Consider the following 25439-nt stretch of genomic DNA (forward strand, 5'->3'; position numbering starts at 1 on the left):
TGCCAGCAAGTCGGGGATGAAGACCGGGCTTGACGGGGCAGCGAAGGAAGAAAAACGGGCGTGGCCACTTCGAGTGCCACCAGAACTAAAGGCGAAATCCATCAATATGGCAGGAAGGATCGCAGCAGAGAAGTCAAGGGAGCGACAAAGGAAAGAAGAGCCAAAGGAGTGACTAGGGTCAGCAGGGGAGAAGGGAATTATTACATGAAATTAGATAAATAGAGACTGGGCGACGCGAATTAGGTCCTTCTTTGTCTCATGAGAGGGGGAAAGGCCGTCAAAATATGACCCATTGGTCAACGGGGTCGGGTGCACGCATGTCGCTCGTACGCAATGCCAATCACACGTTCAGAGGGCGCGCCCACTATCGTAGTCTTCGTTTGTGTCGAACTCAAATTCAACAGAGTGTTCTTCAATGGGGCTGAACTCCTCATCGGCAGATAGAATGGTTTTGAGTAGGCCTTCGTTTGACTTGGGACGGACCGCCGGATTCACCAGCACAGGACGCCTTGCAACTTGAGCATGCCAGGTTTCCTCAGCTGGGTCTGGTGTATGGTCCACGGTCATGGTACTACCTCGCTGAGCACCTGCGCCATGTCCGACCCGCGGAGGCTCATCCTGCTCAGCTCCAAATCTCACGAAGGGTTCATTGACTGATACTTCATCGCCTTTGGGGGAATCCTCGTGGCCTTCCTCCTCAAGCTTGTTCCTCGAAGGACTGAGACTGGTCCGAAGGGGGTTACTTGTTTTTTTCTGAGAAATACGACGAAGGAATTGCCCTGACATCCATGACCCCTCGGAATCGATCGACGCTAGAGACTGGGATAGCGGAACGTCATCCGGGTTACCATCCCAGCTTTCGCCACCCCACGAGGCGTGATGGTTGTTGCGAGAATCCGGGACGTCGGAGGCAGAGCTTGGAATAGGATATTGAGTGACCATGTTGACATCAGAGGTATCATCGTCCCTCTCAAACTCGTCAGCCACTTCTGGTATATCAGGGCTCTGAAGGCGTGAGTCAGGTGGTGATAGAGGTTCGTCACCGAAATGTTCCGTGAATTTCGATTGGGAGCGCTTGATCGTGCCCGTGCCAAGAAATGCCTTGGGCGGCACGTACGGCGCCGGACCGGACGAGGACTGTGTCTGAACTTTGAAGAAGGATTCATGTGACGGGTTCGACGGCTCGGGGCTCCGTTCATGGAAACGTTCTCGGTAGCTTCTCTTGAGGCGTGAGCTCCCACGTCGAAAGATTGAGGTCAGAGTGTTCACACGACCGCTGCTATTGTCTGACAGACGCCTGTCAGAGTCGATTGTCCTTGAGACATCCGATGTTGATTCTCGACCGAGACCATACAGGTGCGAAGAAGTTGGACTGTAAACCCCGCGCCTCGACGGTGAATGAGAGGGAGTCAGACTGCTGCGAGACATTCCCATCTCTGTGGACGGAGCGAAGCTACGCCGCGGGACAACCCTGCGTCCACGGATAGAGCTATCGTCAATATTGCCGATGACAATAGCACTCTCTGGAGTTTCGCAGGCTTGTCGCTCAGAATCATTAGAAACTCCTCTCAGCCATGACCCTGACGGGGGGGTACCACCCAGGAAAGTCTTGGTGTCTTCAGATCTAGTGACACCCTCGTCGAAAGAGACCGGTGTAGCCCGACTACCAGCACCAGGCCGGCCCCTTTGCGTTGTAGATGCATCTTTGGCTTCAGCCTGATGCTTTGGTGTGGAGAGGTCGGCAGTATCCTGTTCCAACGGGTGCTGCTGTTGCTGGTCAGCGGCCTGTTGCAACTTGCGTTGCAGTTTCTCCTGATCCTCGGCCTGCTTTCTCTCCCTGCGCCGGCGATCTCTTTCCAACAACTCCCGTAAAGCACCGGCGTCCAGAGCATCAGCCAGGTCATTTACCTTCTTATTCGAATGAGCATTTTCGTCAGATGCAGCAAATGTTGGCACCTTGTCTTTCTTGCTCACTGTCTCAGGTGACTTCTGGCTTTTCGCAGTGGGGGGCTTGGGAGCTTCCACGTAACGAATGATTGGGCGGGGTGTCCAAGCTGCGAAAGTGTTGACCTTGAACGTATAGGACTCAAAGATGTCGGATAACGACGACTCAGCTGAGTCACGGACTGGCAAACTGACATCAGATAAGTGGCGGTCTGAACGACGACTTGGAGCCCTGAGGCCTTTGCGGGTTTCGATGGAGAAGTGCTCACTAGGGAGCGGGGACGGGCGGCGAGGGATGTCAATCGGTGCGGAAGCCATCAATCTGATCTCACGTTCCCTAGCAATCTCGTATGCCTTGCGCTTGCTAAGTTTCTTTTTCAAGACAGCTGGTCCGCTAACACTTCTTTTCGACTTTAAAAGCGATCCTGATCGAGTCAAGGTAGGCTGGTCATAGCTTGTGTTGGAGTGAGAGGTGTAGCTCTCGGAATGCTGCTGACCGAGCCGGGAGGACAGTTGCCGGGCTCCTCTTATTGAAGCTGGTTGCTCGCTGTGGGACATAGGCGGAGGATACTGGTTAGACTGAGAAGCTGGAAGGACATCGTGCAGAGAACTCGGGCAATCTTCAGTAGGCGTAATATGTCGGTTCTTCTGACGTTTCGAAGATTTGCGAAAGGGCTTGCTGCCTAGCTTGCTGCCATCGAAGCTGTGGCGAGGGTTCTGCGGCGGAACCTCCGCCACCGCAGGAGCATCGAGCTGGATCGTGTGCCGCTTGCTCTTACGACCAAATGGCCATATCGCCATGGCGTCTGATAGACTGAAACTTCGTCCCGCTCACGAGTCAAGGTGGACAGTGAAGTGATCGGAGGCGAAGTTGTAGCGGATGACTGGACTCATGAGGAATGACGGAATGAACTAGACACGCGACCACGGAGCCAAGTCTGAAGCTGAAGCCTAACGCAAGAATAGGAGACTTCCAAAAAAGAAAGCGGGGTGACGGAATGAATGGCGGATGGGGGAAGAAGGGGGATAAGAATATTTAGAAAGAGGAAAAGAGGAAATAAAGAGGAAGTAGTCGAAATTTCACGATTGGAATTGACAGGTAGCGGAGGCGAACCGAGACATTCAGAGCGATGGGGGGGGAAGTGCCGGGAGCACAAGGCCGTTCTAGCGTCTGTACCTAAAGAAGGATGCCCCAGGCGGTGGATCTGATAGTTTGATACAGGTAAAGCGGTACGAAGTCGAGACCCGGGGGGGTGTTGAGGGGGCTTTAGAGGGGAGGGGTGGTGGAGCGAGAGGGGGGTGAAAGGGATGTGACTATTGGTTTAGAACGAGCGGGTAGATCGGAGGACTGAAAGGTATGATGAGCGAGGATTGAGGAAATGATGGCGGTCACGGTTTCGTAGCAATAGTGTAAGTAGGTATGGAAGTCGCAGGACTTTTGACGTAGTAGAGAGGAGTTAAGTTTGGTAGTGAGACCCGGGGGAGCCACGCCACATGGAGTGGCGGAAAATGACCTCCGTGATCACTCCAAGTTATCAGAGGGAAGATGCCAAAGGGGATCAGGAAGGAGGACTGCAATCCTAAAAGAGAGCGATGGGAAAGAAAGGCAGTTCAAAAAAGGGCAAGGAAATCGGAAGGAAAGGAGAGAAGGAGAAAAAGAGGAAGAGGGGAAAAGAAAGAAGGAGGAAGAAGGGGATGAAGAAGGAAAAAAGAAGCAGCAACAGCAACAGCAGCAGCAGTAGCCGTAGCTTTGAGCCCGACTGGGGAGGAGGATAATAGACAAGAGACAGAGAGACAACGGCCCAAAAAGGACGAAGGTCGATGAGGGTCGGCGAGGGACTGTGAGGGCCGAGACAAACAAGCCGCCCGTTTTTGAACCAGGGGAAAACTACGGAGTACTCGGTTGGTTACACACTTTTCTCGCCCTCTGGGGCCGTCGCCGGCCGTCACAACAGCTGTATGGACTATGGAGTACTTACTCAGTAAGTTACGGCTGGTTCATGATAGATTATGGAGTCGCATGGTATCGAGGTATTATTGGACTCATGCCCTCTCTTCCTTCTCCTTCCCCTCCCCCCTGCCCTCGATTGATTGATTGATTGATTCATTGATTGATCGATAGGATGGATCTGATTCGACTTTGCCTGCATCAACCCGAATCTGTTCCCTCTCTCTCTCTCTCTTTCTCTTTCTCCTCATGGGTACAGCACATACATACATGCAGATGCCACCTCTAACCGCCTTGTCTGCCTTCTGACCGTTCTGTCTTGTGCTCCATACCTGGTGGGCAATGTGTCATGCGGGAACTAACGAAAATCACCATCACGGTAGGAGGGAAAAAAAAAGAAAACAAGAAAAATACAGAGAAAAAGAAAAACCTCAAAACGGAAAGATAATCATGAAGGAAAATCTCTTCAATTGTGGAGTAGAATCCACCTACGTCGAGAGACTCAGAGGGAGGCCCAATCCGAATCATTATTATTGCTTCAAAATGGAGTTGACGAGGAAAGGGAGTGGAAGAAGTTCATTGGTACCTGCCTTAGAGTAACCGCTCAGTGCGTAGTCGTGTATCTGCCGGGTACTCCACATTAATCCACACACACACTTTCTCTCTCTTAGCATCCAGAATGTGGAAGACAAGCTAGGCAGGTAAACCGCTGAACCAGAGATGGGTAATTTACATACATTATACTACGTACTGTACATTGTCCATGCTTCTGATTTAGTTATTTTTTGGTATCTAGCTACTGCACAACATAATTCTAGATTGCCCTACCGTGCAAGTATATGAAGTATGAGTACATACGTAGCAGTTGACTTCATGATGGCCATGGCTCGGACAACAGTCCTTTGGGAGAGGCGGCGCCGCGGCGGGCAAGGCGCTTTTCTCGGCCGTTGGAACCGATAATCGTAAATCAACGGGAGCCATGTTCACGCTCATCTACATAGTAGATGTGTGCCAGAGCAAAGCAATAATGCGACAGATACCCATACAATATAAGGGCAACCGCATTGAGCTACCTCGAGCCATAGTTGAGGCCCAAATATGCTCAGCAAAACCTCTTCGTCATACTGAAGTCTCAAGGCAGATGCAGCTTATTACTCCATCCCCTTCTGGACTCGAGCTTAACCGAGACTCGAGGGCGTCGCTCGTGGTCCCTCCAGGGTCCTAAATCATGCAATGACGTTGAACCCTTTTTCTCGATCTTGTCCAGATGGTGAATGAGCATCCGAGCGCGCGGCACCTCTCCCTTGTACAGGCCGGGCGGGATTCTAAGGCGCTGGGCAACATCGACACCAGTATCACGATGATCACTAGGCCACCACGACCATCACCACCAGTGCTGTGATGCGATGCAAAACTCAAGACGGTAAAACGGGCGCACTCTTACTCATACGAGTAAAGACCCAAATTCATCGCCGCCCACTCCTTGGTGGGGCCTGTGACAAAACCGCAGCCCCAGAGTGTTCTAAGACTAAAGAAGAACGTCCAGAGGGGCCAAATGACGATGCAGTTGGGTTCCTATGGTGGGGACATCTGAACCATAAATGCGGCGCTAACTCTTAGCTCGCTGCCGAGTGAATGGAGGCCAGTCGAAGGATAAAACAGTGGAAAAAAGGAAATACCGGCCGATACAGAGTCATAATCGGACATGACGGCATGCATAAGAATCAACAGATGTGATGCATTTGCTGCCGACCTTACAGTTGGCAAAAGCACCTACTCATATCAAACAGCATATTGACTGAATGCAGACAACCTTGTTGTTTGGTTTTCTGTCAAGAGGTGGATCAGGACATGACACTTTCTCCCGACAGTGCTACTGCCTCGGTATACTGCCCGTACTGTGAAGAACATCTTTCATCGCGGGAGCTCATTTCCCGCCGTCCGGGCTGCTTATTGCTACGGAGAAGCTAAAAGTCGTTGATATCCCGCCCTGCCGGCCGTGACAGCGTATCATTGACAGGTCGAATGTGCTGTGGTCCAAGCGTGCAGAACCGTGACGAGAGCATACACCACAATTTTGTAGCAGACCTCAGCCTGCGAGAGGACAAGATATAGCCACTGTTTTGAGACTCTCTACATGTACAATCCTGCAAAAACACCAGGCATTCTCTTTGCTGTAGAATGGTCTATCAGGTGCCGATCAAGGTGGTAGTGTCCATCGTCTAACTTCCTTGACATCTTTAGAACCTTTCCCTAGATTGAGTCCTCGGCAACACCAACGTCGACTTGCGTCAGTGGCTCACTCAATTTACTTCACCGATCTTTTGGCGAGGGCTAAACTTCAATGACGGTAGGTATGAACAGACTCCTAGAGACTTTGAAATTGATTCCTATTCTCGCGAGTGGTGACTGGTGACGGAATCAATATCCACCTGCTGTTCAGTCTAAACGCCCGACCGCCCGACCGGTCCGTGATTATACTCAATACTCGTCATCACTTGATGCCTAGAGCACGGAGTAGATAATTGCCCACTCTGCTGCCAAAAAGTCCCCGAGTCAGATCGCGGGTTGACCAGCGGTATCCGCTTATCGGAGCGGCGTTTCCACACTCCCTCAGGCTCTGCTGAGATCTTATTCAGTGCCGATTGTCCAGTACGGATTACTGTGCGCGCACCCTTCAAGTTGCCATGCCCATCTTCCTCATACGTACTAGAACTCCCGCCTCAACCATCAAGCAAAAGCAATCGAAATGGTAAGTGATAAGACAACGCCTCCTGTCAGAGGAATGGTCAAGGCACTGTATGTAGGTACCCCTCAATACATTCCCGACAAATTCCAGTCTCCGAACTTCCCCCCAACGGCCAATGCAAATCAATCAATAGTAGATCACCGTGTTCCTGCATCTGAACCACATTACCATCCCCTTCCCCTCCCCAGAGCCAAAAAAAAGACCCGGCCAGATCCCAATGCGAAGGAAGGAACAGGTGAGACATTCCGTCTTACTAATCTTCCTTGTCCACCGTAAGAGAGGGGAAAAAGGAACGGACGGAAGGGGAGGACCAGGAGGGGAATGAGATACAGAAAAAGAGCAACCCGGCCGAGACGGTCGGTGTACTGTCGACTACGAGAGCGCAGCACGCTGGTTAATCTCACTCACATTCTCACTTTCCACCTTGCATGCTTGTGGTGGGAGAGACAGTCGGAAATTATCCCACCCGCCACAAAAAGCCTCTCATGGGTCGGGTAATTTTATTGTTGGATTGTTCGCGAAGGGAAGGGGTAAAGGGAAAAAAAATGCCAAACCAAATTAGCATTCAGGAACGACACGCGGGAAAGTCTCCCAGGACCATGGTACGGAGCTTTTTATTTTGGTCAATCAGTTCTTTAAGGCACTATCCGAGCTTTTCGCAATGGGGCCCCTCCCCCCCCCCCTCCCAGCTGGGTTCAGTCCGCGCGCGCGAGATCAATCTGATTAATCCCCAGGCTCATGCGTGTAATCCGTCACCTTGAAAAGTACGCACCCATAAGAAGGAAACCTACATGAGAGATGATCTAATCATTGTGCGATAATCTTAACGATTGTACATCAGTACTAGGTAGTTAGTTGCCTCTCGGCCGCTAGTGAAATTCTATCTCGAGTACTGTATTTTACACCAACCGAAGTCACACCCTGCACCCGACGCGATCATCGTTGATGATAGGCAGAGTAAATTTATCTTTTGCTTTCGATCACTAGGTACAACCAAACTGTGGGCCACTTCTACGACTGAGATTCTCAGTCAAAACCAGAAAAGAAAAAGCAGAAATAATGTGATGGGTTTGTTGTTGGCAGTTGCCCATCCCTCTTTTTGCTTTGGATCACAGATCTACTAGCTTTGTACTGCAGAGGTCGGCAAGGGTATGTGCCTGTAGACCAGACAACCTTCTTTGCTTCGGTTTCCCCAGCTCGTCTCATCTCCCAGCCGTTGCATGGGGTGAGTGGAATCTGTCTCTGGAGGGTATCTTATGACTAGGTAGCTTACACGCACTAAGTTAGTTACTTCATGCTGCAGCCTAATATGCGGGGAGGATTGGCGGTGACAATGCCGTTGAGATGTACATGTACAGTACATGTACCGGGTGGCGAAGAAGTGTCTAATTATGTGCATACTGCATCATGAAAATGAGGGTCCAGCTTCGATAACATGGGGTTTCAAAGTCATTTTATTTTCCAGTGTGGGGAAATGTACAGTACTGTTATACCTTGCTTCAATGATAGAATTTGTTGGGGAAGAAGGGGGAGTGGAGGGACGGGAGGGGTCCAAGAAGTTAACTCAACGACAGCAGGACACCGTCAGCCTAGGTTCAACGAGCTGATCTTCGCAGGGAATAAAGAAATCGGGCCCGGGGAGTTGTTTGCCCTGTCCACGCAGGGACCCCCGTCCCCTCCCCTCCCCTCACCCCGGGCTGATTATCGAGCATGCGCCCAAATGTAGGGCAGAGGTTGTTGTGCTAGGCTAACAGCTGCAGATCACTTCGTACAGTACGTAACTGCATTTAATTCTCCTTAGGTTTCTACGAGTATCAGAGTTTAGCTGGTTGATCTTACTATACCCTCTGAGAGTAGTGCAATATCCTCATAGGTACTTCTCAATCTGAGAACCACCAGTGCTGCACTACAAATGCAATACCAGCCGTGTACCCCTTCACGCCCCCCATCAGCTTTGAAATCTTTGATCTTCCATCCCTCAACGGCTGATCAACATTCCCCACTACCTCCCTGGAATCACATGAAATCTACTGTGGCGATTCAACACAGTGGCTCAGAACACAGGCAACAACAAAACAACCTCTCCACCAAAGACACACCAGCATTAATATGTATGCCTGGATTGATTGATTCACCATCCAGGAAACCCACTTGCGTATTCAGCCACCCTACAAATGACACACAACACATAGCTTGATACGGAGTACACAGTATTTCATACCTAGGATGTCGATCATTCCTCGCCCCGTTGGAAGCCAAGGGGATTCGCTTTCCCTCCTCAGCCACAAACCCGCCACGTGAGTTGTTTATCATTCCACACAATCAGCGCCAAATGTTATACTCATACTTAGTGTACTCCGTCTTGGAGGGCACAGACAACCCAACAAAACCCAGACATCTAGTCTATTCTGGACTTGCCCGATGATCGGCACAGGGTCGGTACTGTACAGTAGCCCGCTTTTACATCATGATTGCAGTATTTGAAAATGATACGTGTGGATTAGGTCTGTGGTCATGGTACGTGCGGGACTAGATATGGCAGACTGCATTTCGTTGTTCGCAGGGCTTATGAGCAGCTAGCAATGGATTTACGTCTAGAGTCAGGCTAAGCTTAAATTTCCGGGATGGGCTGTAGCGGACCACGTTGGATGGTGCGCTGGCATCCAGCATAACAAGGGTAGTTGCTTGTGCCCTGTAGCCATGACTATAAGAGCCCCAATAAGATGCTTGCTGGGGATGCTTCGCGTGTTAGTCTGGTCGTGTAGCTGGATTCTTGCACTTTTCATTATAAGGAAAACCACCAACGCCATCGACCACTGGGACGCTAAAATCAAAATTAGAACAGCTCTTGGAATACCGTTCAAGCATCGGACGCCACGTCTTGGATTCGAGCGCCTTTCCCGACAGTATGCATACTCACTGGCTGGGCATCTTCTTGAACGCTGCTGGATCCGTATTCCTCGTCCGCACCACTCTGTGTATGGGCTCTCTCCAAGACGTTAAGGCACACAGAATGAAAGAAGCTCGCACAGCGTCGAGACAACCCCAAGCCAAAGGGCCACTCCAACTCACGCTACCTACTAAATAATAGATAAGATAGCCCCCCCCCCAATAACCCCAACCAATGACGTCAACATCATTTGCGGCAGTCAACTACTTTACCCAATTCGATATCCGAACCACCCTCAACCGACATGAATCAACACTGTTGGCACCAGCAAAGTGGTTACTGAAGACGCGCAGATATCCAAAATGTTCCAATCAAAACGAACTTGACCCCCTTCCCAAGTGCGCAGGAGAAAGAAAATCCCAGTCAAAACCAGTAGAAACTCCGGATCTAAATGACCCAAAGTCTTCATGGAGATGCCCCGGGCCTCCCAAAATACATCACTGCAATTTGAAGCTATCGGGTACATCGCTTCCGCAATCTATTTGGCTCCCCTTCCAGAACCCGATACCGACGACTCACGTGGCGGCTGAGGAACCGTTTTATGGACCACGAGTCGTGCGTGTCGTTCTTTTTACTAGCAGTAGCAGTAGCAGCAGTGGCATTCCCAGGATGGGAGCTCAACCCGAAAGAAGAGGACGACCCTTGCACTAGCCATCGGGGTTCGTCTCTTGGTTCTTCTTGTCGGAAGGATGTGCTGGTGCTGGTGCTGGTGCTGGCTGTTGCCATTGACGCTGCGCCCATTTGTCTGACTGTACACGCAGCAGGTTTCTGGCGATGTTGACGGGGACAATGGTGGACAATGGTGGATTGATTTTGAACAATGATGACAATGGGGGCGGTGGCTTCCTCGTTTTTGGGGGGGGGGGCGCTAATGAGTCTTCGGTGGGAAATAGGTTTGCTTTTGCCAGAATAGTAAATTGGCTTGATCTAATTGAATTATCTCAGGTGGAGAGTCATCTATGCTGTGACTCGGACTGGAACAGTTTTGATGAGAAGCTGGGTCCGAAAGTGTACTCATAGGCAACAACGAAGTATTCGATGGTGGCTGGTGGGCGGCGGCGGCGGCGGGCTTGGATGAATGGACTGGCCAGGTGCGCAATTATTGTTGGTTGGTGCTTAGTTGAGGATTCAAGTGAGGTTTGAAATTCCTAAAATAAAAGCAGTCTTTATTGGAGTGGTAAGATAGAAATTCAAAACCTGTCCCAAGCTGTTATTGAACTCGTTCGCAATAGGATGGAAGGTTATTGCTTGCAGTAAATGCGGTAAGCCTCGGAGATGCTAGCTCAGCTACGGGACAAGTCCGGTTTGCTTTTTCGATTGAGGTGAAGGTGTAAGTAGTATGTTATGTAACTGTAAGTATCTCACTGTAGACCGACGGTCACATTGATGATTGGTATCTTAGCTGGATAGAATGAATCCAGATTACATGTTGTTACTCAGTATGTACTCTGGATTAACTTCGGAACCCTCGGAGGCAGGAACAATAGGCGGGACAGAAATAGAGAACCAAACCACGGTTCGAGGATGGGGACCTTCGCCCATGGTTTAATGAGCCATGCACGTGTTTGCCCCGTCCGCTATTGTTGCGATTCAATACGAACCACTGGTGGAGATTTAAATCCATGTTCTAGAAGATTGCCGACCTTACCGTACTATTTAGTACTATACATGTATGTACAGTAGCTGCAACTGGAGCGAGCCGATGCTCATACAGTACTGTCAGTAGGTACTGGTGATCTCATAGCTGCAATCATATGATGTGGCCATGCATTATCTGACTTCTTCTAACCGGGCGCTTTCTCCACCGGTCCACTGCATGTATATAGTAGTAGTCACAATAGGTGCGGTTAACATTTGAACTCATTGGGTACATACATCTATTGACGTTCAACAAGCCTCTGCCAGCTTTGACCGGTTGAAGGCGTACTATCATAGGCAAAGGCTCTTACCAGTTGCCACCAAGCATGGTCGGTCATTGGCAAGCACAGCACTTCAGCTTCAGGCAGTCTCTGGCCTCATGTTGGCCATCTGATTGGTCTCCACCGATTGGAATGAGGGGCTGGAGGATCCAATATTCGCCTCCAGGCTCCCACTCATACATGATGGTACTAAGTACGTCAAGATCTGATAAGGGTAGCCACACTATCAGCAAATTGCACCTTAATCTCGTGGTTAGCCAGGAAGCATTTCTAGTTCGGGTCTCCTATTCTTGACTCTTGGTAGCAAGTTCATACAAATCTGCTGACGCATTGCCTGTCCGATATATGGACCGTCAATCCAGTCGAAAGATGAGCAGTTACGTGGACTAGATACGGTTCACTCACTGTACAGACTATTGTACTGCACTAGTTCAAGTGCCTGAGAAGGTCATATGAGAGCTTGTGGCTATGGTGTATACTTTACCTCAGGGAGTAGATCTGAGGTTGGAAGATGGAGGTGGCTTGCTGGATCAGGCCAACCAGGAAATGAGGTCTCTCGTATGTCCATCTCGACGATATGCTTTACGAACACACTGCCTGCTGGTCAATAGGTCAACTACCTCCTTCTCTTACAGCGTAGTTCCCATCCATATCAAAACCAGATTACCGCCCCCAAAGAGCACATTCGAGTATCAGGTCTTCATCTCGAAACTTATTTCATGTACGGAGACAAATACCATAAAACCGTCAACACCAGAATCCCCGATAACCACCACTAAAAGTATATGGTACCGTACAGTGCCAGAAACCCCATTTCCCATAACCCACAACACCATAACCCACATCACATCATCTGCAAAAGAGCCATTCTACTATTGTAACTGTTTCGCTACTATCAAAAGTCAAACCCAAATTACCACCCATCAGCAACGGATACCAAACCCCACTGCACCCACCTCCAGGCTATACTCAAATACCAAACTCCCGCCACAACCGATGTAACTACCCAATAACTCCCGTTTACCAGACCCCTTTCCCAAACTCACCCACGCAACGCTATTCAGATTTTCTAATTGAGCGACAAGGCATTGCGACTAATTATCACTTTGTACCGGTTATATCTACCATGCTCCGCAACACACACATGCAGGCAGCCATAAACATCTGTATCAACAACCGGGCGCGAAAGAGGGAGGGGGGAGGGAGGAGGTGAATTCCGGCCTGGGATGAGGGGCAGGGCTTCGGTTTACTCAACATTTTTGCCTTGATGTACTGTTGCCTTGAAGGCGGGGAAGGTGGAAGAAGTCTTATCTCTGCCCCCCTCCCCCCCTCCTTCGTTCTTCCTTCTATGTCAATCTGGGTCTCGGGCTGCGGATACGGGAATATCGATGGTCTGGTTTGGAATTTGTCTACGGGATTATGAACAATGGGATTGTTGTTTGGAGGGTTGTGTGCGGAGGGTAGAAAGTTGGGCAGTAAATACCTGATTGTGAGTGGAGGTGCAGGATGGCTACAGTATAGGCTTGAATTTGGGCTTTGGTGGGTGTTGGTTGGTGGTTGTGTTGTTCGTAGTGCTCTGGGTCTGTGGGTGTTTTGCTTTTCGCACTTTGGGGCTGGTTTGAATTAGATGGATGAAGGGCTGGGTAAATTCAGTGGATTCTGGGGACTCGAGAGAGGGTTGGTGTGTTCTGTACTGTTGTAGGTTGATGATGGGATAGAGGTTTCCCAAGGGGATTAAGCGAGGATGATGAAGATGGTTTGATATGGGGTTTGATTTGTGGGTTGTAAGACTAAATAGTAGTATGGCAAGCGAGACTATGGAAGACCCCTCTAGTTACCACTATTACTATGCATAGAGGACTATCCGTGCTAGTATAGTGAACAAGACGAGATTCAGATACACGTGCCTTAGTATGTATGATATGCTAATTGGTGATGATAGTTCTGATTGGGATGTAGCAGTATCCACAGTGGGTTTCTTTGCTCTTGGTCCTTAGCATCGAGCCGAGTGCTCGTCATATTGTTGTCTTGCAAGCTCGTGGGGTGTCATTTCTCGAACAATATGATCAACTCAGTCTAAGAGTCACCATGGGATGAGGGGTGGTACGACGGCAGCTACTGATACTAGGCGAGCGGCTGACTGGGTGATAAGACCTTCGCACGGCCAGATCACGTTACAGAAGAAAGACAAGGCAATACAATGTAGTCACAAATCTATTGTACTTTTTGTCTGATTAGAAACAACGAGACACACCATCTTTCCAAGCCGACAAACGCCTTGAGCGTTGGGATATATCATGACCTTAGAACGCCAAAATCCGCTTCATTCAACTGATACCACAAGCCGCAACTCTCTTGATCGGGCACGGGAAGCATAAACTAGAACCAGATCTTAATCAACTCCTCACTCACCGCACTTGGCGTCAAGACACCGCTGTCTGTGATCAGTGCGGATATAAGATGGGGAGGCGTGTAATCAACCACGTCCGAGCTGTCCGGCGACTTGACGTTAGGTGTGGGCTGTGCTTGTTGCTGCTGCTGCGTGGCTTCGTCGGCGACATCTTCCTCGGTCTTGAAGTCGATCACGCGCTGCTCAATGGGCAGGTCGTACTGTCCAAGCGGGTAGAGACGGACGAACTTGTGGCTCTCTGCCACGACGTAGAAAGGCTTGCCCATGGCCTTGGCCAGCAGACCGATCTGGTAGGTGCCCATTCTCGACACGATTCCGCCGTTTTCCACGACACCCTCCGCACCGACAATGACCACGTCGGCCTTGCCAAGCGAGTACGCGACGGCGGACTCCGGGATCGTGGCCACGGGGACACCCTTCTCACGCAGCGCGCGGACTGTCTCCATACCCTCGGGCTCCGCCGACGAGCCCTCGACATCGCCCTTGGCCGGGGACAGCACGTAGATCACCCGAAATCGAACGGCGGACGGGCCGCCCTTCTCACCGGCAGCCTGCTGTAGCAGCGAGGCCACGACTCTGGAGCCACCGTTCGTCAAGACCGTGCTTCCGTCCCGCACGAAGCCTCTTCCGAACGCCGCAATCTTGTCTCGGCTTTCCTTCGCACGTCTGATGAACAGCCGGCCGTTGGACAGCAGGTGCGCCCTGATGGCATTGAAGTCTCCGGCGGGTCCGAGCTGGCCGGGTCTCTGTAGCGTAGTGATCAGGTATCGCTGGAAAAGATCGGTTCCAGCGGAGAGGCCGATGGGGTTCGGGATCGACTGTTTTAAGTGTGCGGTGGATTTCTCCAGGAGATCGAGCGTCTCTGATATCGTCGAGGAGGGGGAGTGTGTGAGGAGTAGCACCAAGGCCTCGATAGCGGCGATTGGCATGGTCAAATCTGGATCGGAGCGGAGCAGCTCATTGTACGTCGCGACGATGCTGGCGACTGTTAGCAGCTTCCAAGGCCGCATGGGCTTTCCATGGCTTCGTCAAATTTGACTACTTACTCGAACGGCTTCGCCGAGGTGGAAGTGGCGGCTGCCATGATGACTGATGATACGCTGAGCAGCTCTGGAGGAATGTGGATCGAAAAGTCCGTATGAAGCTGTCGTGCAGCAATTATCCGTAACAATTATTGTTCCATGGTCGCTTCGCCGCAGAGTCATCGAAAAAGGGAAGCGTGGAGTAAGTTTGCATCGTTTGTATACAGTGCCCCTCTTCTGGTGCGCTAGTCCGCTTCCGGTTGCCATGCGAGGCCCTTCACTGTAAACAATCAATCATAACATCTAGCCGAAACACGACAACCACGTTTGCATCACATCTTCTCCGACGAACAACTTAGGGCGTCGCCTCGTGGAGAGGGTTCTTCTGCATCATGTCGTACGGTCATCGAATGAGTCAACAGTTCCACGGCTCCCAGCAGCACCACAACAGAGGCGGCCGCAAGAAAGAAGATGAAAACGATGCTCTGATGCGACTGGTAAGTGCATATCACAAATCCCCGCACCCCGTCTGTGACTTCGTGCCCTGACACTCTCAGTAGCCAGATAAAGAGATTGCAGGATGTATCAACGACATCGGCATACCCTTCACCGCCGCCGACCTGATCAAACCGAACCCGCAGCAGATTCAGATGGTCTTCGAGTGGTTTGCGGAACTCCTGATGAACAACACCCGCGAAACGGTGGAACCAGCAATGCGCGCGGCGGCAGATGATGTTTGTGGCGACTATCCGGATATCGTGCCCACGGATACACGCAACTTGATGGGATTTTTCACCGGTCTGCGGCGGTTGATGATGGAGGTACCGATCTTACCCCCTCCCCGGTTGTGACTTCTGACTGACTGTTGTGACTGCCAACCAGTGCGGTGTCAACGATTTTACTTTTACCGACCTGACCAAGCCGACGCACGACCGTCTCGTCAAGATCTTTTCCTATCTCATCAATTTCGTGCGCTTCCGCGAGTCGCAAACTCCCGTGATCGATGAGCATTTCAACAAGGCGGAGAAGACGAAAGCGCGCATTGATACCCTCTACGGTGAGAATCAGGAGATGGAACAGCGCCTTGAAGAGATGCGCCGGACTCTGAAAGCCAACGAGGCCCAGGTCAAGGAGAAAGTCCGGAGGAACGATGAATTGAAAGCACGACTCCTCGAATTGAGACGGAACCAGGAGCGAGTTGCGGAGACACTTGAGCGTGTCAAGGCGGACAAGGCCAGACGACAGGCACAGCTCGAAGAGAAGACAGAAAGGGTGGTGCGCACTCGGCAGGAGGTCGAGAAACTACGACCTTACGTGATGGACAGTCCCGCCTCGCTTCAGTCGTCCCTGGCTGAACTGTCTGAGAATTTGTATCGTGAGAAAGCTCAGATTGACGCCATGGAGAAGCGGGCAAGAGCTTTGCAAACCTCATCGGATACGTTCACTGTTGTCAGCAATGATGTACAGGCCTGCGTGAAGCTCCTGGAGGATATCTCCGTTGAGCTTCAGAAAGAGGAGGAGGAAGAGTCCAGAGCTTCTAGAAACAAAGAAGCTATTTCTGAAAGAGGTAACAATGTAAGGGAAGTGGAGCAGACAGAGAAACTACTGCAGCGACAGTTGACGCGGTGGAACGAGAGAATCGAGGCTCTGCGGAAGAACGCGCAAGAGAAGGCCGAGGCAGCCCAGGCCCGCATGGAAGAGCTGCGGGAAATCCAGAAACAACTTCGTGAGGAGCGAGCAGACAAGCAACGCGACATGGAGCGCCGGAGAATCCGCATCGAACAAACCGAGAAGAAGGTCAGTCATCACCTCTATCTAACCATCACCGTGCTTAACTGACCGTTATCTAGATGGCCGATCTCAAAGAGAACATTGAAAGCGAGATCCAAGGCGCTCATGACGAATACCTGAAGCTGGAGTCGCATATCAAACTTTACATTACTGATATGGAGAAGTGTTTATGATCTGAGGTAATTCTGTCAGGGGCGCGATTTCGGGAGTTTATGGATTGGTTCTAGGATACCCGTATGATTCAAATATTGCATTGTGGGAGTCTTTCATTACTGGGTATTATTGAAAATCTCTGTCCTCTTCTATCTCAGTGTGCGTTTGAGCATTACCCGTTGCATCATCCACGGTGCCTGCAGTGGCATAGTTTTTCTCAATGAACTCGAACCAACGTTCTGCGACTCGTTTCACGGGTACAGTTCGTCGAAAGAGGGCGGTTTCCTCTGAGACACGCACAGTACTATTCAGCATGGGCACCTGTGCATTCCACGGTGAGCCTTCATGGTTCGTTGAGTCTTGGCCTTCGCAGAGCACAAGGTCCATGTCTGCTTTGAAGGAGGTTTCTGCCAGTGCTGCAAAGGTTTTGGACAGACCTTGCGCGGAGAATTCCGTGGTTGGGGCATGGAGAGATAGGGAATCAAGGACCGCCAATAGAGGCCGTGCTTCGGTCTGCTCGTGTGATTCCTTTTCAACCTGAGGGATACGTTGGGACCCTACTACCGACAAGCAAGCGCGTAGATTCTCCAGAGTTGGGCAGAATAATACTCTAACCCGGCTGGATCTAGACAATAGTCCGATGGTTTTGCCGTAGATGTGATGGCGCCCAGCGACTTCTCCCCTGGTTGGATGAGTAGCAGCGAGCAACCGGGTCAGAAATTGATCCCTGGTTGAGCATACAATGAGGGTTGTGGAGATAGAGTCATGTTGTAGAACTGATTGCAGGAATTCGGGAGTAGAGCCGGTAGAATATATTTGTCTGGTTGAGCCCATGGCTGGGCTGACTGCTCTGTAAGTGCAGCCACTTAGACGAGGGCTTTGTTCTGCTTTGCTAGCACATAAGAGCTGAAGAGGCTGTTTTTACTGTCATATCACTTTTGCAATTGGTGAGTCAGACACCGATAGACGTCGAGCTGGGACGTTAATGTACGGAGTAGAGATAATGATAAAGACCGGAATGAGGTACGGAGTAGTTACTGACTTACTGTACGTGCGCGGGAAAGCTTGAAGGGTGGATCCACCCAATCGATAACTAAGTTACTTAACCCAAGCACGTTACCTCAAATCGTCATTTCGGCTTGCCCGCCAGAGAATCACCGAGCACCCAACTTCTCTCTAGCTCTGCGTCAAGGAGCGTGTCCCCTTCCAAAAAGCCTCGTCTATTATTGCCTTTCAGTGACGGGCTTTGGAGGCAAAAATGGAGACCATTTCACGGATCTCGTCCATGCTGGAAACAGGTACTGTCCGCCCGAGTGTCTTTCCGCCAATTGTCCTCGCTGCCTAAGTAGACTGACTGACGAATGTTGTGTCAACAGCCCGCGAGCTCACCCTCGAAGCAGCGCAGTCCGCAGCCTTGAATAGAGGCTCCGGCACGGGGGTATCTCCCCGCAACCTGACGGCCTCGCATATCAAGAAACTATTGGATAGTCGGAGTGACCGCGAAGTCCTCGATGGCATGCGACGGGTCATCACAGTACGGACCAGACCCTCCCCACCAGCCGCAATCACAGAAATAAATGACTAACCCTGTCCTTTGTGAGCACTCAAGTTGATGTACCGAGCCGAGCCATCACTGCCTTTCTTCTCCGCGGTTGTCAAAAATGTAGCAAGCGCCAACTTCGAGGTTAAGAAACTGGTCTACATCTACCTGGTCCACCATGCGGAGACGGAACCGGACCTTGCGCTGCTGTCCATCAACGCCATCCAGAAGTCGCTTACAGACCAGAATCCGCATGCGCGCGCCATGGCGCTTCGTACAATGGCTGGGATCAGAGTCCCGGTCATCAGTCAGATTGTATCCCTTGCTATTAAGAGGGGATGCGGGGATATGAGCCCGCATGTGCGCAAGGCCGCAGCACTGGCCATTCCGAAGTGTTATCGCCTGGATCCAAACTCCCTGCCGCAGTTGGTTGGTTATATCACAACGTTGCTCGGTGACTCCCAGTACTTTGTCCTAGGGCCCGCTGTGGCCGCGTTCCTGGAGGTTTGCCCCGACCGGATTGACCTGATCCACAAGCACTACCGAACCCTTGTCAAGAAGCTGGTTGATATGGATGAGTGGAGCCAGCTTGCAACGCTGCGCCTTCTAACTTTCTACGCCCGGCAGTGCTTTCCTCGCAAAACCAAGCAAGTCAAGCGCGCGACAGAAACCAAAGGATTCTACGAAGATGACGACAATGGCAACGAGGTGACGGACGAGAACGAGGCCGATTTGGATGAGGTACCGGTCTTGGATCCGGACTTGGAACTTTTCCTGCGCGCTTGTCTGTTGCTGTTGCAGAATCGTAACTCAGCGGTGATCGTTAGTATTGTCCGCTGTTTCCTTCATCTCGGCACGCCCGAGTACCTTCAAGCTGCTGTTGGTCCGCTCATCGCTCTGCTCAGAAGCCCTCAAGATGTGCAGCATGTTGCGCTCTACAATATCGTGGTCGTGGCTTTGAGACATCCCAAGCCATTCACGAAGTATGCCACGCATTTCTTGGTTCATGCCATCGACCCGCCTCACATATGGCGTCTGAAGCTCGAAGTGCTAACGATAATATTCCCCCACTGTGGACAACATCTAAAGAATGTGATCTTGAGTGAGCTCCAGCATTTCTCGCAAAGCACGAACCCGGAGATGGTCCGAGAAAGTGTACGCGCGATAGGACGTTGTGCGCAAGCTGATACCAGCGCTGCAAATTACTGCCTGCGAGTCTTGCTCAGCCAGATCACGAGCCAGGACGATAATCTGGTAGCGGAGTCATTGACCGTCATTCGTCATCTCATCCAGCAAGACCCTCCTTCGCACGAAAAGACGGTCATTCAGCTAGTAAAGCATCTGGGACTGACAAGCAATCCCGATGCAAGAGCTACGATTGTGTGGCTTGTCGGGGAATTTGCCGGTGCCGAGCCCGAAAGAAATATTGCTCCCGATGTCCTGCGAATCCTGGTTCAGGACTTCGCTAACGAGGCCGAGGCCGTGAAGCAGCAGATTGTCCTTCTCGGCGCAAAGGTCTATCTCCATCATTTGCTACGGAACCCGCCTAAGGAGGAGCCAGAGGCACAAACGCCACCACCAGCTAAAACGGAGGAGGCAATCGTCAATGAATGGGCCGACACTCCGAATGAGCAAGAGCCTGAAACCAATGGCCAGGAAGAGCACAAGAGTGAACCCGAGGAGGACCAGATAGCCTTGCTTTGGCGGTATATCCTTCTTCTGGCCCGATACGACTCCTCCTACGATCTTCGCGACCGAGCACGACTTTACAAGGCTCTCCTTGCGTCTCCTTCGATGACGCAGTTGGCCAATCTACTTCTTCTCGCACCCAAACCTGTTCCCCATGCCCCCAGCCCGTCCGAGACGCGCAAGGATTTCTTGATAGGCTCCTCGACCCTTGTGATCGGGCCAGACGCGGGCATGCTCGGACTCAAGGGTTATGAGAACCTTCCTGACTGGGTCGGAGCCGGGCAAGAGCCCGACCCGCGCCTTCGAGAATCAGAGGTCAAGCCAGATCCCACCGGACGGGCATCGATGACGGCAGGCGAGCGGCTTGATCAGGCTCTCAAGGAGCATGAGCAGAGTGCCTCATCTTCCAAGAAGGCACAGCTCGATCGTCCAGGAGGGGCATCTTCGAAGGGCAAGACGTTGGACGAGTGGCTAGAGGAGCCGGAATCTGAGAGTGAGGAAGAAACGGAAGAAGAAGAGGAGGTAACTGACTCTGAGTATGAGACCGATGAGGAGGAGACGGAAGAAGAGGAGACTGAAGAGGATGAATCGGAAGAGGAAGAGGACGAGACCGATTCTGAAGACCGGGCGCAGACGACAGGACTCTTGAAACGGTGATGGCCGGTTTACTTTCTCGTGTAGTGATAGAGCTTACTTTTGTGAACATGTAGATACCATTCAAACCTTGCTTTCCATTCTGACATTTGTTTTCCCTCTTGTCCCACGAAGCACAACACAATTGCGATAGCCAAACAAACCACAATCTTACACGCTGATGTTAGTCAACTGGCGGGAAATACAACGACAACAAACCAGGCGGTGCCCTGCGGCAGAACGGCGGAAGGTGCGAATCCTCTCCCTCACAGCGAGGCTGAGACGGTCTCAAGAGATCACGCCTCAAACATCGGACCATTCGCTTTCAACTTCCTGGGATCTGTCTGGCTATGGCTGAAGCCAGCTGCGAGTGAGCTGATCGCACATCCCTGCCAATTTTTCCCGCCTACCCGCGTCCAAGACTCCGAGTCGCTCGCCAGGCTGTGACCCGCGCGCGCTCCGTCCCCCTGCTGCTCTTCCAGTGGACTCAGCTGTCGGCCACGATGCGAGCTACTGCAGGAACCTCCCTCCAAAATCAACAAATCTCTTCTTCGAACGACCTACCTATATCACAGTCTATGCGTCTTTCTTTCTGTGGCCAATACTGAGAACCGATCGCCCGCACCGACCATCCATTTACACCTAATCTTCGAGAGACGGACGCGAAACGACCACATCCGTCTCAGCCCTCCCTCCTTAACCACTTTACTTTCTCAAAACAAAAGACCCCGGCCTCACCTCACCTTGGCTGTATAATCAGATAGACAAAAGAGAAAAGCTTTCACTATCACAAACGGGAACCCACCTCCACGGGTCACCTCCTGCTCCCAAAAATGCCTGGTTTACCGGGTAAGTCTTCCCCGCTGCTGCGCTTCTTGCGCTACGCCGCCACACCAAAAACCCTCCCGTGCCGAGGCAACTTTTCGCCTTTGTTCCCTCTAAACTGAATTTCATACTCATCTTTTTCTTTATTTATGTGTTTGTAGCGAGCATCGATCTGGATGAGTGCATCGAGAGACTCTATCGCAAAGAGTTGCTGGCAGACTCCGTGATCGAGGCAATATGCGCCAAAGCGAAGGAGTTGTTGATGAAGGAGAGCAATGTCGTGCACATCGCGGCTCCGGTGACGGTCGTTGGAGACATCCACGGACAGTTTTTTGATATGATTGAGATTTTCAAGATCGGCGGGTTCTGTCCGAATACGAATTATTTGTTTCTAGGTGGGTTTTCCTTTTTCCCTTTTCTCCGCGGGGGAGTTCGTGGGGGAAGAAAAGACACAGGGGTTAGGGGATGATGAAGGCCTGGTGCAAAGAGAGGGATTCGCTGCAGTGTGGCGGTAAACGTTTGGAACAACTTGAATAACAAGCTGACTTCACCCCCCTTTCACTCTAGGCGACTACGTCGACCGGGGCCTCTTCAGCGTGGAAACGATCTCGCTGCTGGTGTGCCTGAAGCTGCGGTACCCGCAGCGCGTGCACCTGATCCGGGGCAACCACGAGTCGCGGGGGGTGACGCAGTCGTACGGGTTCTACACGGAGTGCGCGCGCAAGTACGGCAACGCGAACGTGTGGCACTACTTCACGGACATGTTCGACTTCCTGACGCTGAGCGTGGTGATCAACGATCAGATCTTCTGCGTGCACGGCGGGCTGTCGCCCTCGATCCACTCCATCGACCAGATCAAGATCATCGACCGCTTCCGCGAGATCCCCCACGAGGGGCCCATGGCCGACCTCGTCTGGTCCGACCCGGACACCGAGCGCGACGAGTTCTCCCTCTCCCCGCGCGGCGCCGGCTACACCTTCGGCGCCCAGGTCGTGCGCAAGTTCCTGGAGGTCAACAGCATGTCCCACATCCTGCGCGCCCACCAGCTCTGCCAGGAGGGGTACCAAGTGCTCTACGATGACCGCCTCAGCACCGTTTGGAGCGCCCCCAACTACTGCTACCGCTGCGGCAACCTGGCCAGCGTGCTCGAGGTCAGTGATACCGGCGAGCGCTACTTCAACATCTTCGACGCCGCGCCCGAGAACGATATCCATCGCGGCGAGCAGCAGGCGCAGCAGAATAAGGACGGCCAGAGCCCCGTGATTGATTACTTTCTGTGATGATACCCCCCTTTGTTTTGTCGTGTGTTTTTGTGATGGAGTGTTCCTGGTTTTGTCTAGTTTAAGAACATTTTGCTTTACTTTTTTTTTTTTCTTACTTTCTTATTCTAACATATATCTATTCTGGGTTGTCGCCCACTCCCTTTTTTTCCTTTCTGTGCATTTATGATTTCTTAGGAGTGGGAAGTTGGGTAAATATTCAAGCATTTATAGACCGCTGTTAGGTGTTGTCATGTAAGAGAGGAATTTGAAGAGATATTAAATGAGTTGATACTGGAAAGAAGAGGGGCTTCAGAGGTGAGGGTTGCGAACAGTTCTATCAACAGTTGGGAAGCCAGTCTCCAAAACCGACAGATACTGCTACATACTACAAATGACGTGGGTCATTACCTGCAACCTCACACAACCTTTTACAAGTAGTTATATATGGGCTAAAGATAGCTTATGGATCTACATAAACCTCTTGGTGAGGTTGCTGGTTCCAGTGTTACAGAAACTGTTAGATATTTTGAGAATAAGTTCTCAACTAGTTCAAAAACCAATCGAAGACTACTCACCAACTTCAACCTTCTTTCCACTATGTTGATTTCCAAGTCAAGTGTGCGTGTGTCCAATAAAGCAAATGGAGCGAGACGGAGACCGGGAGGGGGGGGAAAGCCATAGGATCTCCACACTATTACCAACAGAAGGCTCGCATGCAACTCATATATGCAGATGTATATATAGTAGTACTATAGTATAGTCCACTAAGTCCCAACCTCCCAGCAAAAAAAACAAAAAAAAACAAAAGAGGGTCTAGAAGAAAAGTAGAATATATATATGGAAAATCGAATAGATTTCACTCAGATGATGTGTGTGAACAAATGCGTCCCAACGCTTGTAAATACTGGCAAGAAATAGTTATGCTGGCCCCATGGGACAAAAAAAAAGATGGGGGTGGATCTTTGATCGTAGGTTCATAGGAAAAGAGAACACAGACAAGGGAGAAGAAAACAAGAACGAAGATGATCTACCAGTCCTTGGCAATGTCAAATGACCACTCGAACTGGAGGTGAGTGTGGTCGTCGTCGTCGATGAACTTGGAGATGGCGTTGTAGTGGCCACGGTACAGCATTCCCGAGGGGGCTTCTTCGGCGGCGACTGTTTTAAAAAAAAGATGATTAGTTGGTGGTAGGAGTATAATGGGGAGGGGGTTTAGCTGGCTCAACTTACACTTCTTCTCGTAGACCTGCTTGTCGGTGGTGTTGGGGGCGTAGCTTCCCTGTGACGAGTTATTAGGAAATTAAGGCGAGGAGGGGAAGGAGGGAAACTTACCAGCATCTCCTCATCCTTGCTGACCCGGACACCCTTGCGCTTGACGACCTGCAGGTACTTGAGACCGCTGAGCACCTCGTGGTGCACTTGGAAGACGACCTTGATGTGGAAGGTGGAGCCCTCCTTGATCTTGAAAGGCTGGTCCTTGAGCCCCTCCAGCGCGCCGGGGGCGGAAAGGTCGATCACCACGTCGGAGCGGCCCTCGACCTCCAGGGCCAGGGACTTGATGATGCACTTGCGGGGATCGCTGGGGTCGCCAATCGGGGTGCCGGAGTTGAGGCCGAGCGAGGCCTTCCACCGATTCAAGGCCTCGTCATCCTTATCTATAGTAAAGAGAGAGGGTGGTTAGTAGGGAATAGAGACCATTGATGGCGTTGATGTTGTGGAGAAGCCTGTCGTAGTCGCGATGCGGCCAAGGTTTGTCTTTGGCATGGGGTAATTAAGCAAGGGGGAGGGGGGGCCGGTGTCAATGGCCACGAGGCAGAGGTAACAAGAAGAGGAGGGGGCGGAATGCTCGTGACAACAAAAGGGGGGGGAGGAAGAGGGACACATCAAGAACAAATGATCACACATACCAAGCTCAGCATACTCGTTGATGGTCTTCTTCTCGCCGACCTTGAAGCCCTCGGTCTTGGTGGCAGTGAGATCGTCTTCGTGTTCAGGCATGGTGGTGGTGGTGATGGTGTTGTTAATATGGTTGTTTTGGTGGCTCTGGTGGGGTATTTGGATAGCGGATGGGAGAATGTGTCCAGAGGTAAATTGCTGGGGAAGATGCTCGCTTCACAGATGGCGGTTTTCTTGATTAGCCCAGGGCCAATTCAAGACCAGGAATCGAAGAGATTTAAAGTAGGGTCACTCACCGAGATTGAAATGAGGCCAGGAATTGCTGGAGGAGAGAATTGTTTTGGATTGTTTTGGAGTGGAAGGCCAATTGAACTACTAAAGGCCAAGTGGGGGGAGGAAAAGGCGGTGGACAATCATGGCTATTAATGGATGGCCTTACAGGAGGGGGAGGATTATGTGTATCTCGGATGGGCCAGACTCATAGACTCATCACTAGCACTGGCAGTGTGTACTGTACCTGATTGATCGAATCCGAGTCATGAAATTGCTGGTCACGCAGTAGTCGACCTCACACGAGAGAAGACGACTGCTTGACAAGATGGCTGTTTACTAAATTGTACCTCGAAGGTGATCAGCCCTTTTTCTTGCCAGGCCATCAACATGAGGATTGCCCGGTCTTAGTCGAGGTTCCAGGAGTCCAGATGAGAC

The 25439-nt window shown here is 51.2% G+C and overlaps 7 protein-coding genes across 7 annotated transcripts; 3 read left to right on the top strand and 4 right to left on the bottom strand.

The window, feature by feature from the left end:
- Positions 1–348: 348 nt before the first annotated feature.
- Positions 349–2745, bottom strand: ASPACDRAFT_61447 (uncharacterized protein; the record flags this gene model as incomplete). Its single annotated transcript, XM_020203664.1, has 1 exon — positions 349–2745. One exon carries the CDS (start codon positions 2743–2745, stop codon positions 349–351), a length of 2397 nt encoding a protein of 798 aa, XP_020055071.1.
- Positions 2746–13707: 10962 nt separating this feature from the next.
- ASPACDRAFT_121329 (translation initiation factor eIF2B subunit alpha) lies at positions 13708–15018 on the bottom strand. The gene has a single exon (XM_020196428.1). It carries the CDS (start codon positions 14928–14930, stop codon positions 13890–13892), a length of 1041 nt encoding a protein of 346 aa, XP_020055072.1. The 5' UTR covers positions 14931–15018; the 3' UTR covers positions 13708–13889.
- A 316-nt stretch (positions 15019–15334) lies between these two features.
- On the top strand, positions 15335–16906 carry nuf2 (kinetochore-associated Ndc80 complex subunit NUF2; the record flags this gene model as incomplete). Its single annotated transcript, XM_020199735.1, has 4 exons — positions 15335–15439; positions 15503–15763; positions 15825–16739; positions 16793–16906. 4 exons carry the CDS (start codon positions 15335–15337, stop codon positions 16904–16906), a joined length of 1395 nt encoding a protein of 464 aa, XP_020055073.1.
- Positions 16907–17012: 106 nt separating this feature from the next.
- Positions 17013–17653, bottom strand: ASPACDRAFT_61450 (uncharacterized protein; the record flags this gene model as incomplete). Its single annotated transcript, XM_020203665.1, has 2 exons — positions 17013–17568; positions 17628–17653. 2 exons carry the CDS (start codon positions 17651–17653, stop codon positions 17013–17015), a joined length of 582 nt encoding a protein of 193 aa, XP_020055074.1.
- A 369-nt stretch (positions 17654–18022) lies between these two features.
- Positions 18023–20942, top strand: ASPACDRAFT_1871077 (AP-3 complex subunit beta). Its single transcript, XM_020197966.1, has 3 exons — positions 18023–18184; positions 18263–18420; positions 18496–20942. The coding sequence occupies exons 1-3, from the start codon at positions 18145–18147 to the stop codon at positions 20770–20772; spliced, it is 2475 nt and encodes an 824-aa protein (XP_020055075.1). The 5' UTR covers positions 18023–18144; the 3' UTR covers positions 20773–20942.
- A 569-nt stretch (positions 20943–21511) lies between these two features.
- Positions 21512–22863, top strand: ASPACDRAFT_79547 (serine/threonine-protein phosphatase). The gene is made up of 3 exons (XM_020205429.1): positions 21512–21597; positions 21735–21968; positions 22141–22863. Exons 1-3 carry the CDS (start codon positions 21582–21584, stop codon positions 22851–22853), a joined length of 963 nt encoding a protein of 320 aa, XP_020055076.1. The 5' UTR covers positions 21512–21581; the 3' UTR covers positions 22854–22863.
- A 791-nt stretch (positions 22864–23654) lies between these two features.
- Positions 23655–24844, bottom strand: ASPACDRAFT_79548 (rho GDP-dissociation inhibitor). The gene is made up of 4 exons (XM_020205430.1): positions 24743–24844; positions 24168–24490; positions 24066–24114; positions 23655–23993 (listed from the first exon to the last, which is right to left on the bottom strand). The coding sequence occupies exons 1-4, from the start codon at positions 24831–24833 to the stop codon at positions 23863–23865; spliced, it is 594 nt and encodes a 197-aa protein (XP_020055077.1). The 5' UTR covers positions 24834–24844; the 3' UTR covers positions 23655–23862.
- Between the last annotated feature and the right edge of the window lie 595 nt (positions 24845–25439).

Source organism: Aspergillus aculeatus (assembly GCF_001890905.1).
Source record: "Aspergillus aculeatus ATCC 16872 unplaced genomic scaffold ASPACscaffold_10, whole genome shotgun sequence".
Taxonomy (NCBI): Eukaryota; Fungi; Ascomycota; class Eurotiomycetes; order Eurotiales; family Aspergillaceae; genus Aspergillus; species Aspergillus aculeatus.